Source organism: Chelonoidis abingdonii, chromosome 21 (genome assembly GCF_003597395.2).
Source record: "Chelonoidis abingdonii isolate Lonesome George chromosome 21, CheloAbing_2.0, whole genome shotgun sequence".
Lineage (NCBI taxonomy): Eukaryota > Metazoa > Chordata > Testudines > Testudinidae > Chelonoidis > Chelonoidis abingdonii.
The window spans coordinates 14,103,801-14,131,326 of NC_133789.1; the positions used below are offsets into that span (position 1 = coordinate 14,103,801).

The following is a 27,526-nucleotide window of genomic DNA, read 5'->3' on the forward strand; positions in this document are numbered from 1 at the left end:
TGGATTGGCTCATGAGCCCAGAGGGGATGTAAGAAATGGTCTTCTTGGCTTCTCGCCCTCTGGGCTCGGCTGGAGGGAACTTCCCTTAGCTCACACATCCCCTGACCTCTGCTCAGCAGCCTGTGGCCGGCACCCCCAGGGACACTGTACTGCCCTGCAGCAGGCCACGCCGCCTCTGGGGCTAAGCCGCTAGCCTGGCTGAAGCGTTGGGCCCCCTGCTCCGCGTGCTCCATCAGCCCTAGCTGGACCTTCGGCTTCAAAGCCCAGGCCTCTAGCACAGGAGAGAAAGGAACTGCTCCATTAGCTAGTGTCTGCCCTAGGGTGTCGGGCACGACACTGGGCTACAGGAGACCTAACTGTGCTGGGTGACCTTGGGCTAGTCACTTTCTTTTCCACTCCTTGTCTTGTCTGTTTGAACCATAAGCTCTTTGAGGCAGGGACTGTCTCTCTGTGGGTTTGTATTGCGCCCAGCACAATGGGAACCTGATCTCTACTGGTGCCTCCAAGTACGTCTGTAATTATATGGGAGCTGGGAGCTTAACATTTTCCACGAGAAGAGATTCCTGCAATCTTCACCTGTGATGATCTCATGGCTGTGCTGTTTGCAGCAAACCTTTGAAATCAAGGAGGGAGAAAGCCTGGGGGTCTGAAAAGTGCCTTTTCTTTCTCCCCTGAAATTCTGCTCTGGGTTGGCTGAGATACCTCCTTTTGAAATCATCACCCCCCTTTCAGCATTTGCATTTTCAGCAGGAGCTTCCCCAAGGTGAGGGAGGGAAGAAGAGAGAAGAAGGGAAGCTCAATTACCCCTAGAGCTAGCTACAGCTGTTTCCTGTTGGTAGCTTGAGCAGTGCCAAAGGCTCGGGTTCAAACCCTGCTGCTGTATGATGCAGGGGTTGCATGTAACCCCATTTGCTTTTACATTTGTCTTTTTTTACGAGAAAACCTACAGGATTAAATACAAAAATATTTAACTAAAAAAATGTTCTTTAAATGGCAGAGTCAAGCGCTCAAAAGTCAGGAATTGGCAGGACTTAGGGTACCCCTTACCCTAGCCCTTAGGTACCTCTCTGCCCCCTGCTAGTCTAAGACATTCAGCCTTTCAGCACCCCTGGGAGACGGTACTTCCCAAGCAGCACCTTACAGGTGAGGAACAGAGAGACAGGGACTTGCCCAAGGTTCCCTCGGCAGAGCAGGGACTGGAACGCCCATCTCCTGAGCGCCAGGTTAGTACCATAACCACTGGACCAGCCATGTGCTGCAATCTTTCTGTTTTGCACCGGATCCTCCCCCGTTCAGGGCACTGGAGTGACAGTGCTCAGGGGAGGAGTGAATGAGACTCTTTTTACAGTTCAGGGCAATGCACCTATATTCCCCCTCATGGGCCTGCCATGGCACTCACTGTAAAATCCCAGCTCCTCAGCCACCAGCTCTCTTGGGCAAAGACCCAGCTGGGGTATTTCCAGACTGTCTAGCTCCCTGCCTATGTGGCTGGGCTGCCCAAGCCGGCTGCTTTTACTTGTCTCCTCAGAGACAGTAAATGGTGGAGTTGCCCCAGTAAAACTACCACCCAGCCTTTCTAAGCAAGCCCATTTATTCTTAAGGTAAGAGATTACAGAGAAAACAGATTAAAAACTATAAAAGAAGCTGCACGCATGCTAATAAGCTCACCAGGATCACCCCACCCACAGGCTCGGCAGGAGTCAGTCCTTCAGACCCCACCAAAGGGGTTTTCTGGGGTTACAAGTTCATAACAGCCCCAGCTCAGAACAAGCACCCATCCGTCTTGTGGGGCCTCATAGGCCAAAGTGCCTCCAGCCTGTCCAAGGAAGGATTGGGGGCCCATAGGACAGAAGGTCCTGTCCGTTTGCTGGATCAGGAAAACGGCCATTTATCCAACAGTCCTTTCTGTGCCGGCTGGTCTCTGGCAAGGCCAGCATTAGATTCACTGAATTCCCAGGGGTGGAGACTAAGGAGCGGGCCCCCACAAGCCTCCTAACGCCAGCCCTGGTCTCTGGAGAATCCAGTCTGACCAGTAGATGCGAGAGTCTCTCCAGGGTGTGACACCTCTCCTGAGTGACTGGGCCTATCCCTCCCCCCCGCACCCACCCCCCACACTGTTCCTAGAGGGCTGCGGTCCCCCTCCCCCATGAAATGACCTACAATCCCCAGCCCACAATGATACAGACACGTAATTCAAGGAGGTTTGTCCAGGAAAGCTCTTTGCAGGATCCCTGCCTCACCAGCTGGAGAAGCTGGGAGGTGGGTGGAGGACAAGGCAGGGCCTGCAGGCAGAGACACGATAATGGTTTGGTTAAGGCAGGTGGTGCCAGGCAAGTCACTTAAGCCACAAGGCCAGGGGGTGGACACTAAATGTGGTGCTTCATTTGAGACACTGTCTGTGGTGCACTGAGAGCAGCACAGCTGGAGCCTGGCTACCCACCTTGGAAATGCCTCTTGTGCCAGCGACCTGCCTCACTGGCTGCTTGTTTCCTTCCCCCTTTTCCTGGAGACCTTCAGGGGGCAAAGGAAAGTTTGCCCGTGGGAAGCGAAGGTGAAAACGAGCGAAGGTCCCAGGCCACCCTTCGCCGGGAGCTGACAATTCCCGGAGCAGAAGCAGGGGCCTCGCTCTTGGACCTAGGCTGCAATTCCCAGCAACTTCTTGCTGCTTGTGATCAACTAGAGCCCCAGGAATTAGCTCCTCCTGCCCAGGCCTGGTGCCCAGGGGAGCAGCACCCTAATCCAGCACACTCAACGGGGGGCTGAGATTGTTTGGTCTCAGCTCCCTGAACAGGGGTCTGGTGGGCGCTCACTGAGCTGCTGAAAGTGTCCTCCAGGCCGAGCCCTGGGCGGAACCAGGCCACGCTCCTCGCCGGGACTCGAGGCCAGCGGCTGAATCCCGATTCGCCTTCGCTCCTCGGTTAAACGAGCTCATCCTCGGCTGGAAGCTGTGGGCTTTGGGACCCTGAAGCCCCCTCACTCCCGGTCCTCCGCTGCTCTCCTCCGAGAGCCCCTTCCAGCAGGTGCTTGGGCCCCTTGCCTCCGCTGGCAGAGCCGAGGCGCTCCGCTGCCGCCCCCCCGCTCTCCCTAGTCCCCTCGGCGCAGAGGGGGGATCGGGGCGGGGAGGCCAGCCCAAAGCAGAGATACCCGAAGTTACAACATAGCCGCTAATTAGTAAAACACCAGCCCCGGCTGAGCTTCGCTAGCCCGCACAGCTGCGCACATACCGACGACGGAACCGGCAGCCGCTGCAGCTCTGTCTGCCTCCCGACTTCCTCCCTAGCGGCCCAGCCTGCCTGCAGTCGCCGAGGGACGCGCCGCGCGCTGGAGGCCACGAGCCGAGCCCACGCGGCCTTAGTTGCTGAGTCGCTAGTCGGCCGGAATGAGTATTGCAAGACATCGTATGCCTGATGGGGACGCCGCAGGTTCGCCCCTAGGAGCCGCGTGGAGATGGAGCCCCGCGGGGGAGCAGCCGCGCCTGGCGCCCGGTGCTGATTGCGGGGGGCCGCTGGGCGTGCGGAGAGTTCCTGGGACAGCCCCCCCTTGGGTGCAGGCGGGGGGATCTGAGCTGGCCCCGCTCCCGCCCGGCCCCTCGCACTTGGGGAGGAAAGTTTCCTCCTTTCGGACCCTTCCTCTTCTCCAATCTGGATCTGGAAGCCTGGAAGCGGCTTTCCGGGCTGGGCAGGAGCAGCAGGATGGGCAACGCGGCCGGCAGCATGGACCACGCTCCGGCGAAGGAGACGAAGACCCAGCCGCCAGCGACAGCTCTGCCCGCCAGGCAGCCCGCGCCCCCGAAGCAGCCCATGCCCAGCGCCGGGGAGCTGGAGGAAAGATTCACCCATGTGCTGGTAAGTCACCGCGCCCCCAGGACCGCCCGCCCCTCTCCATTCCCAGCAGCCCCAGTGGGTCTCTGGGGGAGCAATGTGCAGTGACAGCATCTGTTATTTAACTGCCAGAGGTTGTCTGGGGCTGCAGCCACTTAGAGGGCCTGTAACCTTCCCCCTCTGGCTGGCCTGTGAGACAACTTTCTGGAATTGCTGGTTGGAGCAGGAAGGGGCTCAAGGCAGCAGGTCCCAGGGTGTCCAAGTAACCGGGGCAGTGGGGCCAGCACAAGGGACTGGATGGCCAGGCCCCCATTTCTGTACAAGCTGTGCCCAGCGAGAAGGTTACCAAGACCTGCTCCCTCTTGGAAGCTGGTGGGTGATGCTTCTTGGCCTCTCGCTCTTGGGGAGGAAATATCTGGCCTCCTGGAGAAGTTGTGTGTGAGAGAGCAAGAGAAAACCTGGCTGATATCGAGGCATCTCTGAGGGGACCCCACTGCATGCCCACCCAGCCACGTGCCCACCCTGAGCTATATCGGCACCGTAACTTTTCACTCCTGTGTTCTTGCAACATGACTGTTATCTCGGCTGCCTGGCTAGCTGGGCCTGTGCCTGCAAACGGAAGCAGATCTCTCTCTGCTTTCAAAAAAGAGAGACTGGATGGTTCACAGTGTCAGTTTAAAATGGACGGGCGTTGGCCAGGGGAACCCCCGGGCAGGAGCAGTGAGGTTCGGACACGTCACTTCCCTCATCTTTTGATTTGTAATTTGATTCAGTGCTTTGACCTTTGGGATTGTTGGGAGACAGACCTGGGGGGAAGGGGTTAAATTCTAACCCAGAGATTTAGTGCTTGGCCTGCTCCTGGCATCGCCTAGAATTGAGATGTTTTGGAAACTGTCGTTTGCCAGATTGCATCATTGGTCCAGCTAATGTGCGATCATGCCTTTGGCAGCAGCCAGTTCCTGATAGTCTAGTGAAAGCGTGTGTGGGTGTAATGCACTCAGCCCCCTGTGCAGTGCACACCAGGGAAGGTGAACTGTTCCTTCACAACCTCTGCAGCCGTCAGTTTGTGTCCTTCAGCTGTATGGCTGTGCGTCTTTGGTATTTGGGGTCCATCCTTGTTTTAAATCCAGGCTCGGATTTGATTCTCTGCCCTCCTGCAGCAAGGAATTCCGCAGGTTGTTTATATGCTGCTTCAATTTGTTGTTCAAATGAGTGGCTTCACCCTCTCCCCCCCGTATCCAGTTATGGGACAGGCACAAACAGAAGGGAACAATCCAGCTTTCACAGTCACTAGAGCTCTTTGAAATCTTGAACATCTCAGTCAAACCCTCTCTAATGCTACTGGTTTCCGTGCTAAACAATATTTGATTTTGAAATTCCTTGTTTTAGAGACCCCCCTCCCCCGCCTTCCGCGGCCTTTCTCAGCCTCTGCTCTAACTCAGCAGAAGGTTATGAATCCTGGGCACAGAGCTGCAGGTTGGGATCCACTTCTGGCTTAAGTGAAGAGGCCGTAATTACACTGTAGCGTGAATTGCATTTTCCTCCCTTTATCCCATTCGGGGAGCCTATTTGTTTGTTTTTACCTGCTGCTCCTGATTCCTTCTCTGCCTCATTATGGGGTAGTCCTAACTCAGCTCTCAGGGGCTCTCCCAAGATCAGCATCCATCAGTTTGCCACTGCACGTGGCCCTTGATCAAGTTATAACAAGATTTGGGGTAACGTTTTCAGAAGTGCATAAGGGAGGATAAGCTCCTGAATCTAAGTCCCTTTTGGAAATGGGATTTCATAAGAACATAAGTACGTCCATACTGGGTCAGACCAAAGGTCCATCCAGCCCAGTATCCTGTCCTCTGACAGTGGCCAATGGCAGGTGCCCCAAAGGGAATGAACAGAACAGGTTATCATCGAGTGATCCATTCCCTGTCAGCCAATCTCAGCTTCTGGCAAACAGAGGCTAGGGACACCATCCCTGCCCATCCTGGCTAATAGCCATTGACGGACATGTCCTCTATGAATTTATCTAGCTTCCTTTTGACCCCTGTTATAGTATTGGCCTTCACAACACCCTCTGGCAAGGAGTTCCACAGGTTGACAGTGTGTTGCGTGAAAAAATACTTTCTTGTGTTTGTTTTAAACCTGCTGCTTATTAATTTCATTTGGTGACCCCCAGTTCTTGTGTTATGAGAAGGAGTAAATAACACTTCCTTATTTACTTTCTCTACACCACTCATGATTTTATAGACCTCTGTCATGTGTCCCTCCCCTCCCCCCTTAGTCACCTCTTTTCCAAGCTCCTCAGACTCTTGGTCTTGCCTGTACAGTTGCTGGGATTAAGGTGTGTTATAAACATGTTAAAGCACCTACTGCTGACACTCTGATGACAGGTACTTTAAACATTCCCCTAAACTGGCCCTTTCACCTCCTGTCATTCTGCCAAGTCCTTCAGTATGTTCACGGCCACTTGGCATTTCTCTCAGTCTCCTCCATCATGGGGTTGGTTTTTTTGTTTAAAGGATGCTGGTCTTGTGGTGAGGTCACGGGGCTGGGAATGAGGTAAACTGGGCTCTATTCCTGCATCTGCCACTGGCTTGCTGTGTGGCCCTGGGCAAGTTCTTTTCCCTTCCTGAGCCCCGGTTTCCCTATCTGTAGCATGGGGATAAGCTTCCTCACAGCAGGGCTGTGCGACTTCATTCAGCGATTGTTGTACAGTGCTTTGAGCTCTGGGCAAAGACTAGCTCCACTAGCCCAAACCTGGCGGGGTCTTGTTTTGATCTAACTTTTAAAGAAGCCATGTCTGTGCACCTGCCAGCGGCTGGGGGAGGGGTTAGCCACGCAGTTCAGTGGGACCAGTAAACGTAGGCAGCTGGAGTTTACTGCTCTCTGTAAGCCTGGAAAGAGCCACTTCCTTGCTGCCCCTGGCGAGAGAAGGGGACTCGGCTCTCAGGTCCTGCAGCTTTCGCTGTAGAAATACAAAGTTCCAGGGTGTTACAGACGCACAGCAAAGATTTCACACAAGACCCTGGTGCCACCCAGGCAGTGCCGCATGGGATGTTCTTAGGATTGAGCCCAGTGCAGTTGACAAGACTCTGGTCAGTTTTCACTATCGCTGTTCAGCACTGAGCAGTCCTTAAACTGACAAGGATCATATTGGTGTCACTCTGCTGCTGGCTAGGAAAGCTCAGGTCAAGGCTTCTCAAGACTTTGCTGTCTCTTACAGCAGGAGGGGGTGGCACTGAAATGCCTGCCTTGCCTGGAACACAGGCTGTAATATCAGCAGTGTCCACCGACCCTTTCATCCCTGTATCTGCTACATGTGCCTAGATACATGGGTTCTATGCAGTTGTGTAGGTGTGTGGGTGATGGAGGAGGCGGGTGGGGGGTTGGCCTGGGTTCGTTGTTCCAACGTTGCCTTCCATTGCAGGGGTGGTTGAATTTCTGTGGTTCTGTGTTTCTAGGTTATATAGCACTTGGGGTGAGGCAGGGGCTTTATGAGGATAGGATGATTTACATCTACCATGTGCTCCCAGGCTGAGCATGGTCTGCTGGTTACAGCAGGGGACTGGGAGTCAGTATTTCTGGGTTCTTTTACTCCCTGGCTGGGCGGCCATGGGCAAGTCTGCCTCTGTTTCCCCATACGGAAGGTGGGGACATTGTCAGGCTGGCTCAATGCAGGTGAAGCGGTTTAAGACCCTGCGCTGAAAGGCGACGAAAAGAGCAAAGTAGCATTATTAGAACAGCATGTCTTAGTCCCATCCCACCTCCAGGACCCTAAGCCTAGCTCTGCAAGAGGGAGTTCGCAGCAGGGTGGCTGCCTGCAGTAACAGGGAACTCTGTCTCTTGTGAAACATTGCTGATGTCCTAATCTCTCTTCCTCCTTCCCATGGACTCCCCCATGCCAATTACTATCACTGAGCATGCTCCAAGCATAGAGGTGGTTTTTGCTAGGCATGCAGGAATTGGGGCCTGGTCTAAATCTGCTTGTGAACTTTCACAGCCCTCTCTAAACACTTCTCTGTACTGGTGAGTTGGTGGGTAAAACATAACCTTCAGCATTGCAGAGGCCTGCATGCTGGTTAGATCAAAGTTTATTCACAAGAGTGCAGTGCATTGCACTGTGGGTACAATTCATGTGCATACCATCCTATGGCTCTCCCACAGCTCCTGAGAGCTGTAGCTGCTTCAGCAAAGCGAAAATGTTGGGGCTTGGCTGGGCTGTGCTTTGCAGGCAACTGGGATGGCACTGCAGCCCTATCCAAGTTTCCATGGACTAGAATTAGTCTTTGGTTGGACAGAGAGAGATTTTGCGGGGTGGGTCAGAGACTTGGACTGCAACCGGGTTGAGGTTACCAGCGGGTGAGTTTCTGAATCCTTCTCATGCCGTTGGACATCACTGAGAACAAAGCTCTGCCATCCCTGTCTATCCTGGGCATCCTCTGTGGTGTTAAGTCCCTTACTGGGGACTGCCCCTTGGCAGTCACCCTGTGAGCTGTGCAGCAGGAGTTATCATTTCTCAGAGGGCTACAGGTCGAATGGTAGGGACCTGCCAAAAAGCAAAGCTCTGGCCCTCCAGGGCAGGGGATGAGCAACCGCCTGTCCTCACAGAACAGTCGCATCACAAACACCCAGCAAGGGATGAGGTCACAGTCACACAATGCGGCATGAATGGAAACCTGTGCTCAGGAGAAGCCAGGCCTGGCAATGACGGGGGTCCTGCCACAGATGGCTGAGGGGCAGGCTGAACTGTGGTGAGGGGCTGAGGACTGGGGTAGCAGAGGATGAGACTGGAAGGCAGGAAGGAGGTACTTTAGCAGAGCTGGGGATGGGATAGCAGGAGGCTGCGAGTTGGGATTGATGGGCACTGACAGAGCTGTGGGATGGGGAGAGCCCAGGGCTGGCATTGCAGGGGGATTCCTGGCTCCAGTCAGTGCTTTTTTATCCTTGATTATTAAAGCCTTTTCTACATGGGGAGTCCTGCTGGAATCGCTCTAGCAGAATAGTTGTTCCTCTAGAACTCCCCTGTGTGAACGGAATCAAGCTGGTCTAATCTGGAATAAAATCTCTTTTCTTTTGGAGAAGTGTCCACACAGAGTTCCTCTGCTGCAGCGTTATCCATCAGCTTCTCCACGTGGATGTGCCCTCGATCCAGATTTGGGAGGGATTCCCACTGGTGCAGCTTTTCCAGTGGCAGTTTGCTAGAATTCCCCAGTGCCCATGAGCATGCGAGCCCAGATGCTTTTCCACTGGCCCCGAGAGAGGCAGGGAGAGGGTCAGGAATAGATGGAGCTGGGAATTGAGGCCAAAGCTGGAGGGAGGTGATTGTGAGCAAGGGCTGCAGGCAGGCCCATCCAAAAATAGCTGAATGAATTTTCAGCTGGGCTGGTGAGGCCACATGACCCCTCCCTCGCAACAGCTCCATTCAGAATTTGGCTGTGTGGCTTGTGCACAGGCTGGGAAGACTGGGGCGGGCGGTGGCTTAAAAGTTGGGAGCTGGTGGGGGCGTCACCAGCTTGGATAATAACTGTGAGATCTGCAGTTCCACGGCAGGAAGGGTGAAACTCCCCAGGTGTAGGTTGTACAAACTCCGTTTCTTCAACCAGGCAGATTTTTTTTCTTTCTCCTTCTCAGATCTAAAAGCGACCAGCAGAATTTGGGTGGGGTCATTAGGTAGGGAAGAGACTCAGGCTTGTCTAAAGCCTCAGGGAATTCCAAACTGTTTAACAGGGAAGGCAACAACCAGCTCTGTGAGCTCACTAGACTGCCTGCAGCAGGCCTGTGCAGTGTCCGTGAACAGCGGGTTTGCTTCGGTGGATCAGAGCACATCCATCTAGGCCAGTCTCTCTGGCTCCTGCTGCACTGGAGTAAGACCACTTTTGTATCGCGTCTGCTCTCCCACTGCCTGCCATGCTGGAGCAGCCCTGGCCCCCACTGGAGCTTATCATTGGTCCACCTCGCCTGGCCTCCTATGCCCACCACACTGGTCCAACCAGTGGCCCAGCTGGGCTCAAGTTCTCAAGAGTCCAGGGCGAGGTTTCCAAGTGCTCAGCACCCACATCTGGAGCCAGATTCTCCGCAGAGCTCCAAGCCCACTGTGCTCTGCTCTTCTGAAAAACTGGCTCTTACTCTGGTACATGAAATGGGAGCTGAGCACTTTGGAAAATCTGGCCCGGGGGGAGCTCTCTGGAAGACTCTGGCCGCAGTCTAACTTAAAAATGAGCACGGTACAAAATCGGTGCAGCATATGTTGAACAGATTAAAAGTTGGCAACTGATAGCTCTCAAAAAGGAATTGTTAATGGGGAATCGACATCCAGCAGGGCGGTTTCCAGTGGGCACCAACAGGGGTCTGTGCTTGGCCCATTGCTATTCACTGTCTGTATGGATGATCTGGAGCGAACTGTAACCATTGCTGGTAAAGTCTGCAGCTGAGACATGCTAAGGGAGTGGTAAGCAATGGTGGGGACAGGTCACTTGTACAGAGTGATCTGGATGGCCTCACGCACATGTGTATTAATGCAGGTAGGTGGAAGGTCAGACCCCCAGGAACAAAGAATGTAGATCACGCTCACAAGACAGGGCAAAAAGTCCTTCTCCCAGGGTATCTTCTTCTTTCAGGGATCATCATAAGCCATGTCTCCACTAGGACAAGCCTTTCCAGGTGCAGGCCAGGCCTAAGGGAGTGAATGCCGCAGTGTGTGGCATTGGGGAGACTGTTCCTGGCTGCTGTGTCCAGGGCTGGTGTCTGCACTACAAAAGGGACATTGACAAATTGCTGGGAAGAGACCTGCAGCCCGGCTTTAGGGAGAGACACCGAAGACGCTCAGTGTATTTAATTCCGGTTAAGAAGTGACATAATCATGGTCTACAAGTCCCTAGGTGTAGAGAAGATTTCTGATGGCAGAGGGCTCTTTACTCTAGCAGACAAAAGCATAACCAGATCCAGCAGCAGGGAGCTGAAACTAGAGAAAATCCGATTAGAAATTAGGCAGAATTTGTTAATATTGGCAGTAAATAACCATTAGAACAACTGACAGAGGATTCTGTGGCCTGGAGCCTTTACATCATTGGGTGTGTCTTTCTCACAGACCCGCTCTGGCTCAACCAGACCTTGTGGGCTGGTGCAGAAATCTCTGGGTGAGGTTCTCTGGCCTGTGTTATGTGGGAGGCCAGACTCAGTGAGCGTAACGATCCCTTCTGGCATCACACACAATGATTCTCTTCTCCGGCCCAGGCAGTGGCCAGTTCCTGCCATTCTTCTATAAGGCTCCTCTGCAGCTGAGCAGTTTGACCCATGCTGGGGCTGAGCTCTGCGGTCTCCCCCTCCTACCAAGCCCACAAGTTATTGAACAGGTTAAAACTACCTGCTCCTCTGTACAATCCTGCTCTGGAGTGGGTTGGGGTGGAAAGAGCTCCTGCTGCTTGGCAGCCTTTCCCTGACCATACTCCCCAGCACCCGGACTGGCTGTGAATCTGCCTGGCAATGTCACTGTCCCTGCCTCATCCAGCCTCTCCGTCCTGTATAGCCGTGCGCTGCCACACCCTGATCTGTGGACCGCATGCGCTCTCTGCCGGCTGCCTGGGCGGGCTCTCCATGGCCTGTGACGCAGTGAGAGAGAGCGAGGACCTGGAGCCGCTGGGGATGTGGGGGGTGAGTGGGAGGGTGTTTGAGAGGCTGGGACGCGAGGGTGGCTGAGCAGCCAAATTTACTCCATGTGCAGAGGGAAGCTGCTGCTTGCTCTTAAAATAGAGCTGGGAGCAGCAGGCGGCTGCTCAGTCACAGCAATATGTTAAGCAGCCTCAAGTGCCTTAGCAACTCCTTGCGTGTCAGCAAATGAAGCGTGAGTGACGGGTTCTTTTCTGGTCTTGTTCTGGCATCAGGAGTCCAGGAGGGCTAAGGAGACCCCATAGCTGGTGCTGCATGTGGCAGGGGGAATGTTCCAAGCCTGGGGACCTGCTTGCTTCCAGCCCCTGGAGTCTCACCTTGTAGGGGATGGAGACCTGATCCAAGGAGCAGAGTCAGGGGCCTTGGCTTTTGGAAGCCTACGCTGGTCAGCCCGGCCTGGGACAGGGGCTGCCTGGCTCTGCATGGCGTTACCACAAAGTGGGGGCAGCTCTGATCTGAACAACTCACTGAGTTGGAGCCACCTGGCGCTGCACTGAGGCCAGGTGAAGCACCACCAGAGACCCTGGGCGGGAGGCAGGCAGGGCTCTGCTGCCGGGTGAAGCTGGTATCAACCTTGAGCCAATAGCACTGCTGCCCTGGGGCAAGGCAACCGGCCCTGCTCCTCAGATGGGGTCAGTGGGATTGGGGCACAGAGGCTGCTCAGCTAAGGCCTGGCTTTCCTTGCGGCCCAGCCCTGTGGGGTGCTGTGGGCCCCCAACCCAGCTGAGTGCTGTGAGAGCATGTGGGCCTCAGGAGTGGCTTGGTCAGTTGTGGGGGAGGGTGGATGCCATTTATTCTTTCTTGGCAGGAAAATGTGCTGACCAAATTCCAAGTTTGGGTGGGGAATTGGAGTCTGTTTCTGCCTCCCCCATTCTCCTGGGCAAGTCGGGGTATCCTACCCCTCCCCCAGCAAGGCTGCGGGAGGAGTGGGTTCTATCACAGTAGCACTGGAGACCCCCAGTGAGATCAGGGCCCGTTGTGCTGGGCGCTGCAGACAGGCTCAGCCCAGCTGAGGACCCTCAGGCCCAGCGAGGGCAGGGACTTGCCCAAGGTCACCCAGCAGCTCAGTCTCCAAGTCTGGAATAGAACCTAGGTCTCCCAGTGCCCAATCCAGGGCCCTACCCACTAGGCCGTGGTGCCACCGTAGCTTGCAGTGGAGGGAAGATCTGGCTCTTGTACCTGCCATGTATTCTGAGTGATCTGGTCCAGGTGGGCTACAGGGGTCTGTGTCTCTACCATGGCAGCCCCCATGGTGGGGAGTGCAGCAATCGCTCCCCAGTGGCTTGTCTCTGTGGGGCCATTGCAAGTACATCTGTTGGGTGGGCCTGGGTGCAGGATCCCCGAGAGCAGGGGCCCAGCAGGGTGGGGTGAACAGGACAGGTTCCTACGAGAGACAACTGGAGCAGTGGCAAACCTGGTGCCTTCAGCCTACTTCAGGGAGGAGTGGGAGTCATTGGGGAGCCATTGCTCCAGCCATACTGCACTGACCCTGGGGGCCAGGAGTCCTGAGTTCTGTTCCTCTCTGCCAGTCCTCTGTGGGACCATGGGCCAGTCACTGCCCCTCTCTGAGCCTGGCTGTCCCCTCTGTACCATGGGGACAATCTCCCACCATCCAGGTGGGTGTGAGAGCTGATCATGGGAAGGGGTTTGAGAGCTTCTGATAGTGCTGCTAGTAGTAAGGGGCAACACGCCGCTCCTGCCTTTCAGCCACAAGCTGGGCTGGTGCTTATTTCTGCACCAGATCTGGGTGCGGTTTGTGCATATCTCCCTCAGTGTGAGACCTGTCTTTCCTGCTTGTGCTCTGACTGGCTCCAGCTGAACCGCTCCTTCCCCTGAACCTAGGGAGATGGACTATGCAGGGCTGCCCTCCCCCTCACTTCCCAGGGCAGAGCCCCCTCCCATGGCACGTGTCAACCCCTGCACTGATCATCAGGCTCGCCTCAGGACCAGCCCCTGAGTTTTTGTGGGTCTGCCCCACATGCTGGGGTGGAGTGATGCTATTCTAAAAGCTCGAGCTGGAGAAGCCTATTGGCATATGGAGCCGCCCCCTCCCACCCCAAGCAGGAGTGTCCCCTCTTGTAATGTGCTAGTTTTAAATGGCCCGAGCAATGGCGGTTCCACCAGATATAACCCTCAGCTCTCTTCCCCTGTGGGACAATTCCTGGGGCTTCTCCTGCAGGGTCTCTCCCCCAGCCCCAGCGTGAGGCTCCAATCCCCGGAGCTCCTGGGTGATGTTCCCTGGAACCACTTGGCAGCAGTGACCCTGGTTTCCTGATGCAGCGTCCAGCCCAGGAGACCTCTGGGTCTATACAGAGCCATGCACTCATGGCTCAGCCTAAATTGTCCCTTTTAACTTCCTCCCCCATCACTTCTACTTGCACCATCCCTGGCCCCCGACTGATCCCCCTGCCTCCGTGGTGGAATTCGCAGTCACTCAGCTCTGAGCAGTGGGTGCTATTCAGAGCTGTCCCCCACGGCACATCCTCCCAATGCTCCCATGAAGCCATCTTCCCCCACGCTGGGGTGTTAAGCAGCTGCCGTGCTCGGCCCTCAGCAGTGGCTGCATTTCAGTGCTAGGGGATGTGCTCAGTTTGCAGGGAAAGGCAATGTATAAATGGAAGTGCTTCAACAACTGTTCCCCCCAGAAGCACTGTTAACTTCTGGCTCCAGAAAGAAGCCATCGTGCCCTGGGTGGGGCATCAGGCCAGGGAGGGTTAATATGGCACAGATGGCAGAAGCCAGCAGCGATTAGCTTAGATGGATGAATAACCCCCAGTGGTTAGCCAGTTAGGCCTGTCTCCTTGCTGGTCCCTGCAGTGCTGGGAGCAGTCTCCAGAGTGGGGCTGGTTCATTTGGTTGTGGGTCAGTGTACTGAAGCCGTAAGTTTGTCAGGCAGGCCCAACCATCAACTCCCACTTCCCCAGCCCCGGGGGAAGGGAATGAAGGCAGCCAGCCACACAGGACACGCCTCGTGCTCAGCCGAGTCTGTCCAGGTGCCACAGGTCCAGCTCTGCTTCCTTCCCCTCTCGGCAGCTAGAACCATTATCCCCGCCCGGGGCAAAGCCCTTGGCCTTATGTCCCCGGTTCCTGGCACCACAACTGTGGGGCTGATACACAGCACTTGGTTTTCTGTCTCTGGAGCCTGGACTCCATTCCAGTCACCCCTGAAATAAGTGGGGGTCTTTCATCAGTGCCCGGTGCAGAGATGGCTGCAACAGCCCGGTGCAACTGGCCACAGCTTCCCGAGAAGGTGGCTCTGGGCTCTGAGAAGCTCAGGACTGCACTAGCAGGTGGAAGCCAGCGTAGTGCCGGCCGGCATTAGCCGTGTCTCGGTGCTGTGGGCACCGGGCCGGCTGGGAGGGTTTATAGAACCCAGTCACCAGCCTCCATCAGCTAAACACTTCAGCTCTGATAGTTAGCGAGGTGCTTTCCTGCCTTGCTGGGCAGCCCCCACATGGGTAACAAGTGCCTCAGCCCAGCCCTGGTTGGGCGTGGGGGTGAGTCCTTTCTTCCCCTCTAATAATTCGCCTGGCACCATAGCAGCAGCACGGTCCCTGCCAGGTGCCTCCTTGGTGGCACTTTGGCACCGTATCAGGAGGGTTGGCCCCTCGGAGGGGCGAGCGGAGAGCCCCCCAATTGGTGGGCCAGAGGCTCATCTTCATCCCTCCTGCTCTGCGAGGGGCCTGGAGCCCAGGCTGTTGCATCTGCTGAACAATCCGCTCCCTTCCTTTGAGGAAGAGCCGAACCTGGGGCCATCAATAATGCAGGCAGCTGCCTGGTGTCCGGCTTGGCCATTGCAGCAGCAGGAAGAGCCCAGCAGCAGGTGGAGGGTGGGTGCAGAGTCCTCTGGGGAAGGAGGCCCCTGGACCGGGGCTGCCCTAGTCTGGCTGTGCAGTCCCTATGCACAGGGCCCATATGGCTGGATACTGACCAGCCCCAGTGGCACAGGCAGAATCAGGAGGGTGGAGGAGCTAATGGGCATGTTACCAGGCCCAGTTTGTAAATAAGGTACGGGAGCATTCGTGTGTGTGTGTGCGAGGGGCACAGGAGCAGATGCCAAATCATGTGGGGCTTGTTGAGCCTGCCCAGCAGGGGGGGGCATGGGCCAGGGCTAGGGAGGCCCCTTTGCGGAGCTCGGTGGCATGCTGGTGGCTGGAGCCCAACAGGACCCTCAGACTCCAGTGTCTCCAAAAGGCAGCATGGGGGGCTGAGGGTGGGAACCCATCAGTCCCATAAGCATCCCTAGAGTGGGGGGATCTGGAGACTCCCCCATGAGGAGTCTACACTGGGGCTGCTCCTGTCGCTGGCCTCTCCATCAGCATGAGATGGACTCTGGACACAGTCCCCTCCACTCCCATGACTCCCCCCCATGACCAGCTTCTGGCACCCTAGGGTGCTCCTGCATTCTACCCCCTACCCCCACCCCAAGGCAGGCTGAGGCCCCTGCCCTGGGAGCTCCCCCACTCCCCAAGATGCCAGGAGCACACGTGTCTCTCGGCAGGAAACCACAGGGAGGGGCCCAGGAAGGGGCCCAGCATTTTCTTGCTCTGCTTCTCATGCCACAACCCGCAGAAGCCACCCATGATGGTAGCCAGAGGTGCAGCAGGGCGGCTGCTGACTGGCCGGCCTTGGGGGCACTGGAAAGAAGGAGGGAGGGGGATCCCCCACAGCCATTGCCTAGCTGCTCCCAGACAGGCCGCAGGTGCTGCTGCCAGGCCAGGCTAGGCTCTGCTGGTGGGAGGTGGTGACAGGAAACAGCCCATGTCATTGTGGAGAAAAGCCTGGGCAGTGAGATGCTTCTCAGGCAGTGCGGCTGCCTCTGGGGAAGGGCTGGTGTTGAGCTGTGGCTGTGTCTGCCCTCCCGTGTGCCTGCTATGTGTCCGCCCATGGGCGGCTTCTCTGTGATGGCGCCTCTGGGTGTGGCCTGGCCCTGTGCCTGTCCCTGGGTGCCTCTGGGTGTGTGCCCCAAGCATGTGCCTGTCTCTGGGTGCCCCTGGGCATGTCCCTGTCTCTGGGTGTCCCCATGGGTGTGTTCCCAGGGCATGTGCCTGTCTCTGGGTGTGTTCCCAGGGCATATGCCTGTCTCTGCGTGCCCCTGGGGTGTGTCCCAAGCATGTGCCTGTCTCTGCGTGCCCCTGGGGTGTGTCCCAAGCATGTGCCTGTCTCTGCGTGCCCCTGGGGTGTGTCCCAAGCATGTGCCTGTCTCTGCGTGCCCCTGGGGTGTGTCCCAAGCATGTGCCTGTCTCTGCGTGCCCCTGGGGTGTGTTTCCAGGGCATGTGCCTGGCTCTGGGTGCCCCTGGGGTGTGCCCCAGTCATGTGCCTGGCTCTGGGTGCCCCTGGGGTGTGCCCCAGTCATGTGCCTGTCTCTGGGTGCTTGTGGATGTGTGCTCCAAGCATGTGCCTGTTTCTGGGTGCCCCAGGCATGTCTCTGTCTCTGGGTGTCCCTGTGGATGTGTTCCCAGGGCATGTGCCTGTCTCTGGGTGTCATAATAATCATTGGAGCTATACCTATCTCCTAGAACTGGAAGGGACCTCTGAAGCTTATGGAGTCCAGCCCCCTGCCTTCACTAGCAGGACTAAGTACTGCTTTTGGCCCCAGATCCCTAAGCGGCCCCTCAAGGATTGAGCTCACAACCCTGGGTTTAGCAGGCCAATGCTCAAACCACTGAGCTATCCCTCTCCCACACTGGGTGTGTTCCCATGGCATGCGCCTGACTCTGGGTGTCCCTGGGGTGTGCTGCAGGCATGCGCCTGGCTCTGGGTGTCCCCTGGGGTGTGCCCCGGGCATGTGCCTGGCTCTGGGTGTCCCCGGGGGTGTGCCCTGGGCATGCGCCTGGCTCTGGGTGTCCCCGAGGGTGTGTCCCGGGCATGTGCCTGGCTCTGGGTGTCCCTGGGGTGTTCCCTGGGCATGTGGGCAGACCCTGGCTCATATTATAGTTTGTTTCATTCCCGCTTGTCTGTTCTCATCGCTGAGCAGTCAGGTGGATTAGTGCACTTGCCAGCTGGCTTGACTGGGCCAAGGCAGCCCCTGGCTGCATCCCTTCCCCACGCCCCCAGGGGCTGCTGCTTTGTCTCTGCATCATCCCTCAATCTGCCTGCAAGTTTTGTGCTGGCATGAGGGGCCTGGGTGACATCCCTGGAGCCTCACCGCCATCCTGCCCCCAGCGTGGGACAGACAGTGCAGTCTGGTGACTGTGGCACCCCCTTAGGACTCAGAGACTTGGGTTCGGCTCCCAGCTCCATCCTGACCTTCTGGGTGACGGTGGCTGACTCACTTCCCCCTCTGCACCTCAGTTTCCCCTCCCAGCCCTTGTCTGTTCAGGCTAGGGTGACCAGACAGCAAATGTGAAAAATTGGAACGGAATGGGGGGATAATAGGAGCCTATATAAGAAAAAGACCCCAAAATCAGGACTGCCCCTATAAAATCGGGACCTCTGGTCCCCCTAGTTCAGGCTGTGAGCTGCTTGGGGCAGGGCCTGTCCCTCTGGGTGCCTTTGTACAGCAGCCCCCGGGCCTGGCTTGACACACCTGGACTCGTGCTGCCACCCTGAAAATTACTGTGTGGATGGTGTGGCTCGGGCTCCGAAGCCTGGGGCTTGAGACTTGAGAGCCCAAGCAACAGCCCAAGTCATGGCTTCCAGGCATGGTCTGCCCAGCTGTTCTTAGCTCATCAGCCAGAGCCTGGCTCAGCCTGGGCTCAGAGGCCCGCTGTTGCAGACTCTTGCTGGCTGCGTAGCTATACCCGTGTGTCTGTTCCACGCCTGGCACCATGGGGCCCTGATCTCGATGGGGCCTCTGGGTGCTGCTGGCATACAAATGCCAGCATGTCCAAGGCTGTCCTTCCGGCTCCCACCCTGCCCTGCCTTCCCTCTGGGACAGTCTTTCTGGGCTGGGTCAGTGACTTTTGCCCTTGGCCAGGCAGAACCCCGTCTGGCATAACCTGATTGAAGAGGGTCCTCTGGTCCAGCTCAGCTAAACGCGCCAGCCCAAGTCTTCAGCCACCCCCCGCGGTGCCCCAGTTCCTGAGGTATCAAAACCTGTCCAAACCACTCTCTGTAGGACACACAGCGCCCTGCTGCTGCTATGGTAGGCAGCGTGCTCTGATGGGCAGGGCCCTGCAATGGGCATCAGGACTCCTGGGTTCCCAGCTCTGTCACTCACCGTGTGCCCTGGGGCAAGTCATGGCCTCTCTCTGGGCCTTGGTTTCCCCATCTGTGAAATGGGTTAATGATGCTCGTGACCAGAGATCAGTGGATGAGAGCGCTAGAGCAATGCAGAGTATTCTGATCCTTAACAGGAAACCTTGTTTATACGAGGCCATAGGTGTCTGGCACAGGGCAGAGAGAAGTAAGATGGCAGCTCCCTACCTGATGCAGTGAGGTGTGTGTGTTGGGGTGGGGCTGCCGGGGAAGCCTGAGCTGAGATTGGAATCCAGCTCTGATCACAAACGGCCCCTCCCTCCTGACCAGAGCTGAATTGCCTGTTTAATTATCTGCAGACCACGCGGCAGCTGAGGGAACACAGCTGGGAAGCAGCCAGCTGGCTTAGGTCGGTGTCCCCAGGTGCTCTGTGGGACATCAGGTGACTGCATGCCAATCGGATCAGCACAGAGCACCTCGGGCGCTGGAGCCTGGATTTGGGGCAGAGTTCTTGGTGGTGGGATCTGGGGCTTTTGTGGCACAGCCCACTGCAGGGCCCCTGCCACCCCACCACCACCCAATGGCCCTGCCTATCTCAGGAGTGGCAGCAGAGTTCAGAGTTAAGATCATTGGGGAAGTCTGTGCTTTTTGGAGATGTTGTTTCAGGCTCTCTGCAGACTCAGGCAATCACATTCAGGTCACATTTTTCAAGCTTTTTCTTTACACCTGCAAAGTCTGGGAAGGTAGTGTTTCCAAATGACAGCTGAGATCCTGGGGCCTAGCCATGGGCCCATAAGCCCCATGACTTAGTCCAGTCCTGGCTGCAAACTGTATTGAGCGCACGTATGGGAAAGAGATGCAGTAGGAGCTGCTGGCTCTCACTCCTCTGCTCAAGCCATTATACCAGCATCTCCCTGCTGAGTCACCAATGTCCCTCTGACCAGGAAAAGTGGTGCACAATGGCCCATTTGTGGAATCAGTCTAGCTAGGAATTGCTGTGGCTAACTGGCAACAAGAAGTACTTTTTCACACATGTCACGGAGTCCCCGGGCGATGCTCTGGAACTGCTCCCCACCAAGCCAGTCAGGACTTTGGGGAGCCTCCTCTCCCTTGGAGCAGACTTGTTCAGGGCAAGAAGCTCACACGGCTTCACCTCCTGGGTCTCTCCTTGGAGCATTCAGCATCCTCTGCCCGTCCATGCGCTTCCACAGCGAGCCACATCAGCGGGGTCCTGGGAAGCCACGGGTCCTGTACCCCACTTTCGCATGAACTGGTAACTCTCAAGCCAGCCAGTTAACACAGAGGTTATTCGATGATAGGAACAGAGGGTCTAAAATCAGAGTCTTGTAAGTACAGCACCGGACCCTTGGCCGGGTCCATGTGGTGGGCGCAGTGAGCAGACCCCACGTCTGCATTCACTTCTGTCCCCAAGCCAGCTCAGACGTAATCCACCCTCTCCTAAAAAAGCCCTCCTCATCTGCTCAGACCCCTTTTTCCCGGGCCAGGAGTCACTCTATCTCTTGGTCTCCAACACCTTCAGCTGGCACCATTTGCTAGAGGAAGGGGCCAGGCCATCAGTTCGCTAAACCAGAGTGCCAGGCATTTAGGTGCACTGGCCCTTCCTCTGCAGCAATCAACACCTTTCACCACCTAATATTAAGATACTGCTAGGGACCTGAGGCCAACACAGTATTCAGAGAAACTACAGAACTTCCCAGTTCGTCACAATCTCTCCCCACCTTTTCCAGACCGACACTGGCCAGGTCCACTCCAGCCAGTGACCTGGGGCAAGTTTCAGAATCCCACCAACGGTTCCCATGGATTGCCCAGCCATTTCCTTCCTTCTGGTGTGTTACACCGAACAGTCCAGTCTCACGCCCCTCTCTTTAGTGTCGGCGTGTCGCTTCGCATGGCACTCTGAGCCGCATGTGGGACAGTTTATGCGGCTGAACCCTTTTGCTACCCAGCTACCCCTGGGGTATCAAACGGGACAGGTCATTCTCCCAGCACTCTGGCCGTGGATTCAGGCTCTACTTGCCGTTAAGGAGCCCCCATTTCGCCATATGGCCAGCTTTGAGAGGCTTGGCGCAGCGCTCTCCCACTTTGTGTGCCCAGTACCACAACCTCTGCCGTCCCCCTTACACTGTTCCAGCTTTATACCGTTCGGTCCCATCCTTTTGAGGCAGACAGGCCCTCTCTCTTCACTGCGAGCACTGTCCTTCCAGGTCTGGCTGATAAGATGCAATTATCAGTGGCTATATGCCAGGCAAGTCATCTCCTGCCCTCGCATTTGTCTCAGAATCTCACGCGCCTAGGTTGAGTCGGACATCAGACACCGTGTGACTGGTTTAAGTTCCCTGATAAGCACCACAGTAAAAACCAGATCATCTCCTTCCACTTATTGGCTTCGAGCAGGTTGCCTTTCGCCCAGTGACTTTGAACGCGGGAACAACCTCGATGGGACTCTCGGCTCACTCAGGAAGAATCCCCAAGGTACTTCCCCTTCTTCCATCCCATCCTCCCTTTACAGGTCCAGGGTAGTCCCCTCACTCTCCTCTCCATACAGCGCTCAAAATGAGGAAGAACACCTGTGCTGTTCCTGGGACCACCAGCTGAACCTCCGATTCCCCCAGTGTTACTTCCCCCTGGGATCCCATTCCCGGTAGCTTGCGGAATCCCTCTCCCACAGGACTCTGTCCCGTGGCCTTCCCAAGGGGTTTTGCAAGCTGTTTGCAGCCAGTTCACCTCAGCGCTTCTCTCAAAGAGGGATCTCTCTACGCTCAGTCGGGGTTCAGCTGTGGGGCAGGATGCTGAGGACGCTCTGCCTCTCGTGGCTGGGACCTGGGTGACAGCCCCCCTGAGCCTTGTCCTGGTGCATCCCTTCCAGCAGGCACGTGTGGCCAGGCGAAACCTGAGATGGCAGCGACACTGCCTGCCTGGGGGTGTCCCCCAGACTCGAGCGCTTGGGTCTTAGGCCTCCCCCCTGTGCTCACGCACTTGCCTCTGGCTGTCCCAGTGCAGAGAGGCAGCCGAGCTCTCTGCTCTGGTCCCAGCATCAGAGCCAGCGTGAGCTCTGGTGTAGCAGGGAGGGCGGGGAGCATCTCGCCCTCCCCTCAGTTACCCAGGGCGTGGTTACAGGTAGGCGGTATCCTGAGCCAGCAGCCCCTCCCCACTGCCACCAGGGTCATCATTCATGCTTTCACTGCCAATTATCCATCTAGTTCCAATTGGATTTGAATTCAACGACCTTGGCGTTACACGAGCGAGGCTGGCATCCTGTCCAAAGGGGAGACAGTCACACCAGACAGGGCGTCCCAGCCGATATTGAGAACCCAACAACCAGCCAGCCCGGACCCCGTCGTGGGTTTGCACAGGGATCCGGGCATCAGGCAGGGCGATGGGCTTCACCCGCGGACCTTCACCGGTCCCACAGCCCCTCAGGCATCTGCGGCTGCCACCACCACATTCCTCTGTCCCAGGGTCTCACCCCTGCAGGCGTGTTTCCCCACTGACCCCTGGGCAGCCCCCATCTGTCTCTCCCTCCACCATCGCCAGTCCATGCTGGCTGCCGCTTCTCCTGCAGCTTTCCACAGCCTCTTGCTCTCTCTCACGGTCCTTCGCTCTCTTGGGCTCTGCTCCAATCCCATCCATCTCCAATTCCTGTATGGGAACCCAATCGTGAAGACCTCTTGTCTGGTTGGGAACCAGACTCTCAGGATGCCTGGCTGCTGCTCCAGCTGCTCCAGATTCCTCTTGTAACCCATCTGGGTCAGGAATCTGCTCCTCAGAGCGGTCCTCCTCCTCCAACTGCACGATTAACTGTGCCTTGTGTGAACTTCTCCATACGTAAATCTCTCTTTGTGCACAGGATCACAGTCCTTCTTAAGGGAGATGATGATAGGCATCACTTTACTCTTTCATTGTGGTACTGACTCACAGGCGTGTGCTCTTGGCTCCCATGGTTTCAGGAAGAACCCTGGTGTGCCAGCACCTTCTCGTGTCACCACCTCTTTGCGGGTTGTGGCTGCAGACTCTCTGCCTGAGACTGGCTCCTGCAATCCCCAGGGGACCCTGCTACTGCAAAATCCTTTTCTGTCCAGGGTCGAGCGGCAGCTCCTCCGCCTCTGAGACTGCTCGCTGCAGTCCTCAGGGGACCCCGTTACTCCAACAATTCTTCTCGCTGGTCACACACTCCCAGAGGTTAACTGCCCCTGGACCGATCCCCTCTGAGCCTTAGCACGGCTCTGGTCCTCATTATCCCTCCTTTGTTTACTTGTCCCCAGTCACTTACTGTAAGCAGCACACATTCACGGGGTGCAGTACATCCCACACTGCCACCGTTGTCACGGAGTCACCAGGCGATGCTTCTGGAACTGCTCCCACCAAGCCAGTCAGGACTTTGGGGAGCCTCTCTCCTTGGAGCAGACTTGTTCAGGGCCAAAGAACGCTCACCGGGCTTCACCTCTGGGTCTCTCCTTGAGCATTCAGCATCTCTGCCCTCCGTGTGCTTCCCCAGCCGACCCTCCGGCGGGGTCCTGGGAAGCCACAGGGTCTCTGCACCCCCCTTTGCAGTTAGACGTGACTCTAGCAGCCAGTATAACACAGAGGTTTATTCGATGACACGAAGGGTCTAAAACAGAGCTTGAGATATCAGTGAACCGGACCCCTCGGCTGGGTCCATTCTGGGGGGCAGTGAGCCAGACCCTCACGCTCTCACTTCACCTCCTCGCCCCAGCTAGCTCCAGACTAAACCACCCCTCCAGCCTCTTCTCTGCTCAGCTCCTTTCCTGGGCCAGGAGGTCACCTGATCTCTTTGTCTCCAACACCTTCAGCTGGACCTTTGCAGAGCGAGGGCCCAGGCCATCAGTTGCTAGGAAGACCAGAGTGTTCAGGCTTATAGGTGGCATGTGGGCCTTTGCTCTGCCAGATACTTAAGAACTGCCTAGGGGACACTGAGGCACCAACACAGTATTCATAGAAAACATTAAGAACATTCCTAGTTTATCACAACACAACATACAACTAACCTGTGGAACTCATTGCCAAGGGATGTTGTAAAGACCAAAACTATAACTGGGTTTAAAAAAGAACTGGAGAAGTTCCTGGAGGATCAGTCCATTGATGGGTATTAGCCAGGATGAGCAGGGATGCAACCCCATGCTCAGGATGACTCTAAACCTCCAGATGCTGGGAGTGGAAGACAGGGGTGGATCACTCCAGAATTGGCCTGTTCTGTATGGTCCCCCTTGAAGCTCTGGCACTGGCTGCTGTCAGGGACAGGATACTGGGCTAGATGGACCATTGATCTGACCCCATGTGGCAACTCTTATGCTCTTATATTTGTATTGCAGTGGTGCTCAGAGCACCCAGCTGAGCTAAGGGTCCTACTGTGTGCACTGGTAACAGCGGGACCATGTGGCATAAAGACTCTAAGGATACCTGAGAGTCTGGACCCCTAGGCTGGGGGAAGCCACAAAGGCTTGTGTCCCGGAGGTATTGAATGTCCAGACAGCGTGTACAAACACATTAATTAACAGACAGTTCACTGGAGTTTAAAAACTCCTATGGAGGCAATTGTCTCCATTGCAGCTCTTTGTTTGTGATAATAATATGGACCTACATTTATAGAGCCCCTCTTATCCCAACCCAGCTGTAGGGAGGAATCGCTTCACCCAGCACTGAAATGCAGCCACCTCTGGGGTACAATGGGCAGTTGCTTAATAGCGCACAATAATGCAACACATTAGTCTAGGACAGGAAGTGAAGAAGGATTCCTTATGCAACTGAAATTGCTGGGAAGAGCTAGGGGAGGCAGGAAGTAATCAACCAGACTGGAACTTGGCCCGGACACCAGGGTTAACTTGACCCTTCTTTCAGGGTGCCATGCCCTGGGATTTTAGTGATCACAAATAGTCAGAAACACAAATGCTATGTCCCATCCAGTAGTGCCAGCCCCACCTGAGAGACACCCTTCTGAATACTGACTGGGGCAGAGCCGGGGCGGCTCTAGGTATTTTGCTGCCCTGAGCACGGCAGGCAGGCTGCCTGCCGAAGCTATGGGACCAGCGGACCCTCCTCAGGCATGCTGCTGAAGGCAACCTGCCTGCTGCCCTCGCGGCGACCGGCAAAGCACCCCCTGGGGCTTGCTGCCCCAGGCACACTCTTGGCGTTCTGGTGTCTGGAACCGCCCCAGGGCGGAGCCCATACAGCTGTTGAGATCTGGTGAGGCGGCTGGCAGGCTTGGAGGATTCAGTCTGTTCACTGTCCTCTGCCTGAGGAAGCTTTGCCTCGTTCTCAGCTCCCCTGGCCCTGTTGTCACTCCGCATGCCTGGGCAGGGACAGCCAGAGCATGGTGCCAGGCCTGAGTGCTGCTCTCTGGTCTCAGAGGAAGATCATAATGGTGTGCTGGCATGGGCACACCTGGGGGCATGCAGATGTGCTGACTGCTCCCTACAGGATGGAAACTCCAGACCAGAGAGGAATCCAGGACCTCAGGAGGTTCTAGTTCAACCCCCTGCTCAAAGCAGGGCCAATCCCCAGACAGATTTTTGCAGCAGATCCCTAAATGGCCCCCTCAGGGATCGAACTCTCACCCCTGGGTTTCACAGGCTGATGCTCAAACCACTGAGCTATCCCTCCCCGCACCGTGCTGAGGAGGCTCCTGAGGTGATGGGCTGGGGAATGTCAGGACAAGGCATCCTGTGGCGATGCCAGTGCGGCTTCTCGTTTGCTGAGGCCTGTAAGTCCCTCCGTATCCCAGGCAGCCGAGTCTGGGCCAGAGGCCAGTGAGGAGCTGGGAGCTGTGGGAGCACAGACGGTTGCTTTCCCTAGGGCGAGCCAAGTGGGTGGGCAGGCTCCAGTTTATTAACCATGGCGCTTTGGAACCTATATGAAGCTCAGCGCGTGAGCTGCCCAGAGCAATTGTGATGAACAAAGCCCTGGAGTTAGTTCTAGCACATCCCTACGAGGGATGGCAGCTCTGCGTTCTGTATGCTCGTGCCTGGGCTGGAGGAACGCCGACCTGTGAGCCCAGCTGGGCTCTTAGACCTTAATGGAGCCCCCAGATGTACTGGAAATGGGAGAGGAGGCCAGAAGGGGGGCTCCCTGAATGGTTGGGAGTTAGGGATCCTAGCCCCAGCAGAGGGGAGGGGAGGGGATTGGCACTAAGCCAGGGCAGGAATTAGGACAATCAGGAAGATGGCTCTCTTGGGACAGGAACCAAGTGCCCAGGTTCAGAGCTGCCCCGTGTCCGTGAGGCCCTCACGTTGATTTAAAGTCCTATTGACCTGCCTTCCCTGGTACTGGTGAAACGGCAGGGGTCTGCCCAGCTGCATTAGCCACCGTTGGGTGGTGGCACCCAGCATCTCTCCTTGGTCAAGGATGTTAACGAGAGAAGGGTACGATCGGCACGTGGCATTGCTGTCTCTCCGCTGGAGCGAAAGCCCCACCCCTGCCAGGCTCTCCCAGCCTGGGCTGAGGTGTGTAAATCTCACCCAGCAGAGTATCTGCTTTACAGAGAGGGAGAGGAAGTGACTTGATGGAGACAGAAGTTCTGACTCCCAGCCCTGTGCGTTAGCCCCAAGATCATCCTGCCAGGGCTGGTCCACGCTGGGAAACGACACATTGTCCATGAGTGACTGGGCCGTTAAACGCTGCGGGTAGGTGAGGGCGGTTGTGTGTGATGCCCGGGGAAGCCGAAGGCAGCCCTGCCTACCCGGAGAGCTCTGTGCTGTTAGTTAACAGATCATCTGACAAGCTGCACTTGCCCTTGTGCCCAGTGGTTCCTGGGCACCAGGTGGCACCGTGCCCCATAACCCACATCACCTCTGGCAGTGGGTGCCGTGGGAACGGGATCCATTCCTTGGAGAACGCCCAGTGCCGGTGCAGCTTGGGCTCTCAGCCGGCTGCTCGCAATAGGAGCACGATCCTGCTCGGCCCCCAGGCACTGAGCACCGGGGCTGTTGATTATCTCAGTGAGGCTATTTCTGTTTCTAGCCTCGCAGCCTAATTTTAGCCTCCTGCTCAGCTCAGCTCAGCTCTGCATGGCTGCGGGAGGGAGGAGGGCCCCTGCCACACGCTCACTCCACTGTTTCCACAGCAAAGGGACCGAATGAGCCAGCACAGATGGGAGTGAGCTGGATCCAGTGGGACCTGGCTAAACCCAGCTGTGCCTGGAGCAAGGCTCTCCCCAGATCCTGGGATGCCTTTCTGCTGGGGGTTTCCCCGCTGCTGGAAAATCCCTGAACCCTCTCCCGAGGTGGCTTCGTGTCCCTGGCAGAATCTCGTCTCCTCTCAATCGCCTCTGACAGCCTCATTCATCCCGAATGCACCACAAAGGGCACTGAAGTGCAGTTAGCGGGTGGTGAGATTTCCGCTCCATGAGTGCATCTGGCTTGGCAGGTCTCCTCCTGGATGCGCGCCTCTCAAGTGGAGCAGAGGCTCTTTCGCTTTATTCTCGAGCAGTTTTGGTTTTAAGCCCGAATCCCTCTGGGAGCATGTTTCCTCTTTTGTTTCTCATTATTTGTGCTCCTAGGATGTTCTGCCCATGTTGTCCTTGATGGCTCAAGCTAATTTGTGTGAAATGCCATGAGTGTTGGCTGCCCTCCACTTTTAGCACTGTGAGAAATCTACAGACATGTCACAGCTGTCACTGTCACCACTCAGAGTCATTGCATTGGTTGGGCTAGAACTCAAATCCTCCTGCTTGAAAAGCACAAGCCTTGAGTCTTGAGGCTAAAGGAGAATCCCTGTTAGCAGTGTAGGGTCTATGACCCTCAGTGGAGCAGTTCTCAGCCCATCCAGTAGAGGGCATTGGTTTACATAAACACCTGCCAGCTCATCGTATGATGGAGGTGCAGCCCATGAGCACCATGTGTCATTGTTCCCTTCAATGGGCAATGGAGCT

General features: G+C 56.3%; 1 protein-coding gene across 8 annotated transcripts in view; it reads left to right on the plus strand.

Moving 5' to 3' along the window:
• The first annotated feature begins 3,187 nt into the window (after positions 1-3,187).
• FMNL1 (formin like 1) overlaps positions 3,188-27,526 on the plus strand; it is a 64,997-nt gene continuing 40,658 nt past the window's right edge. For 5 of the 8 annotated variants that reach the window (XM_032796920.2, XM_032796923.2, XM_032796919.2 and 2 more), the window contains exon 1: positions 3,598-3,845. In XM_032796920.2, the coding sequence (XP_032652811.1) occupies positions 3,693-3,845 (153 nt within the window). In that variant the 5' untranslated portion in view covers positions 3,598-3,692. Of the gene's footprint in view, positions 3,846-27,526 lie in introns of all 8 variants that reach the window. The other 3 variants (XM_032796921.2, XM_032796924.2, XM_032796917.2) reach the window with 3 other exon arrangements.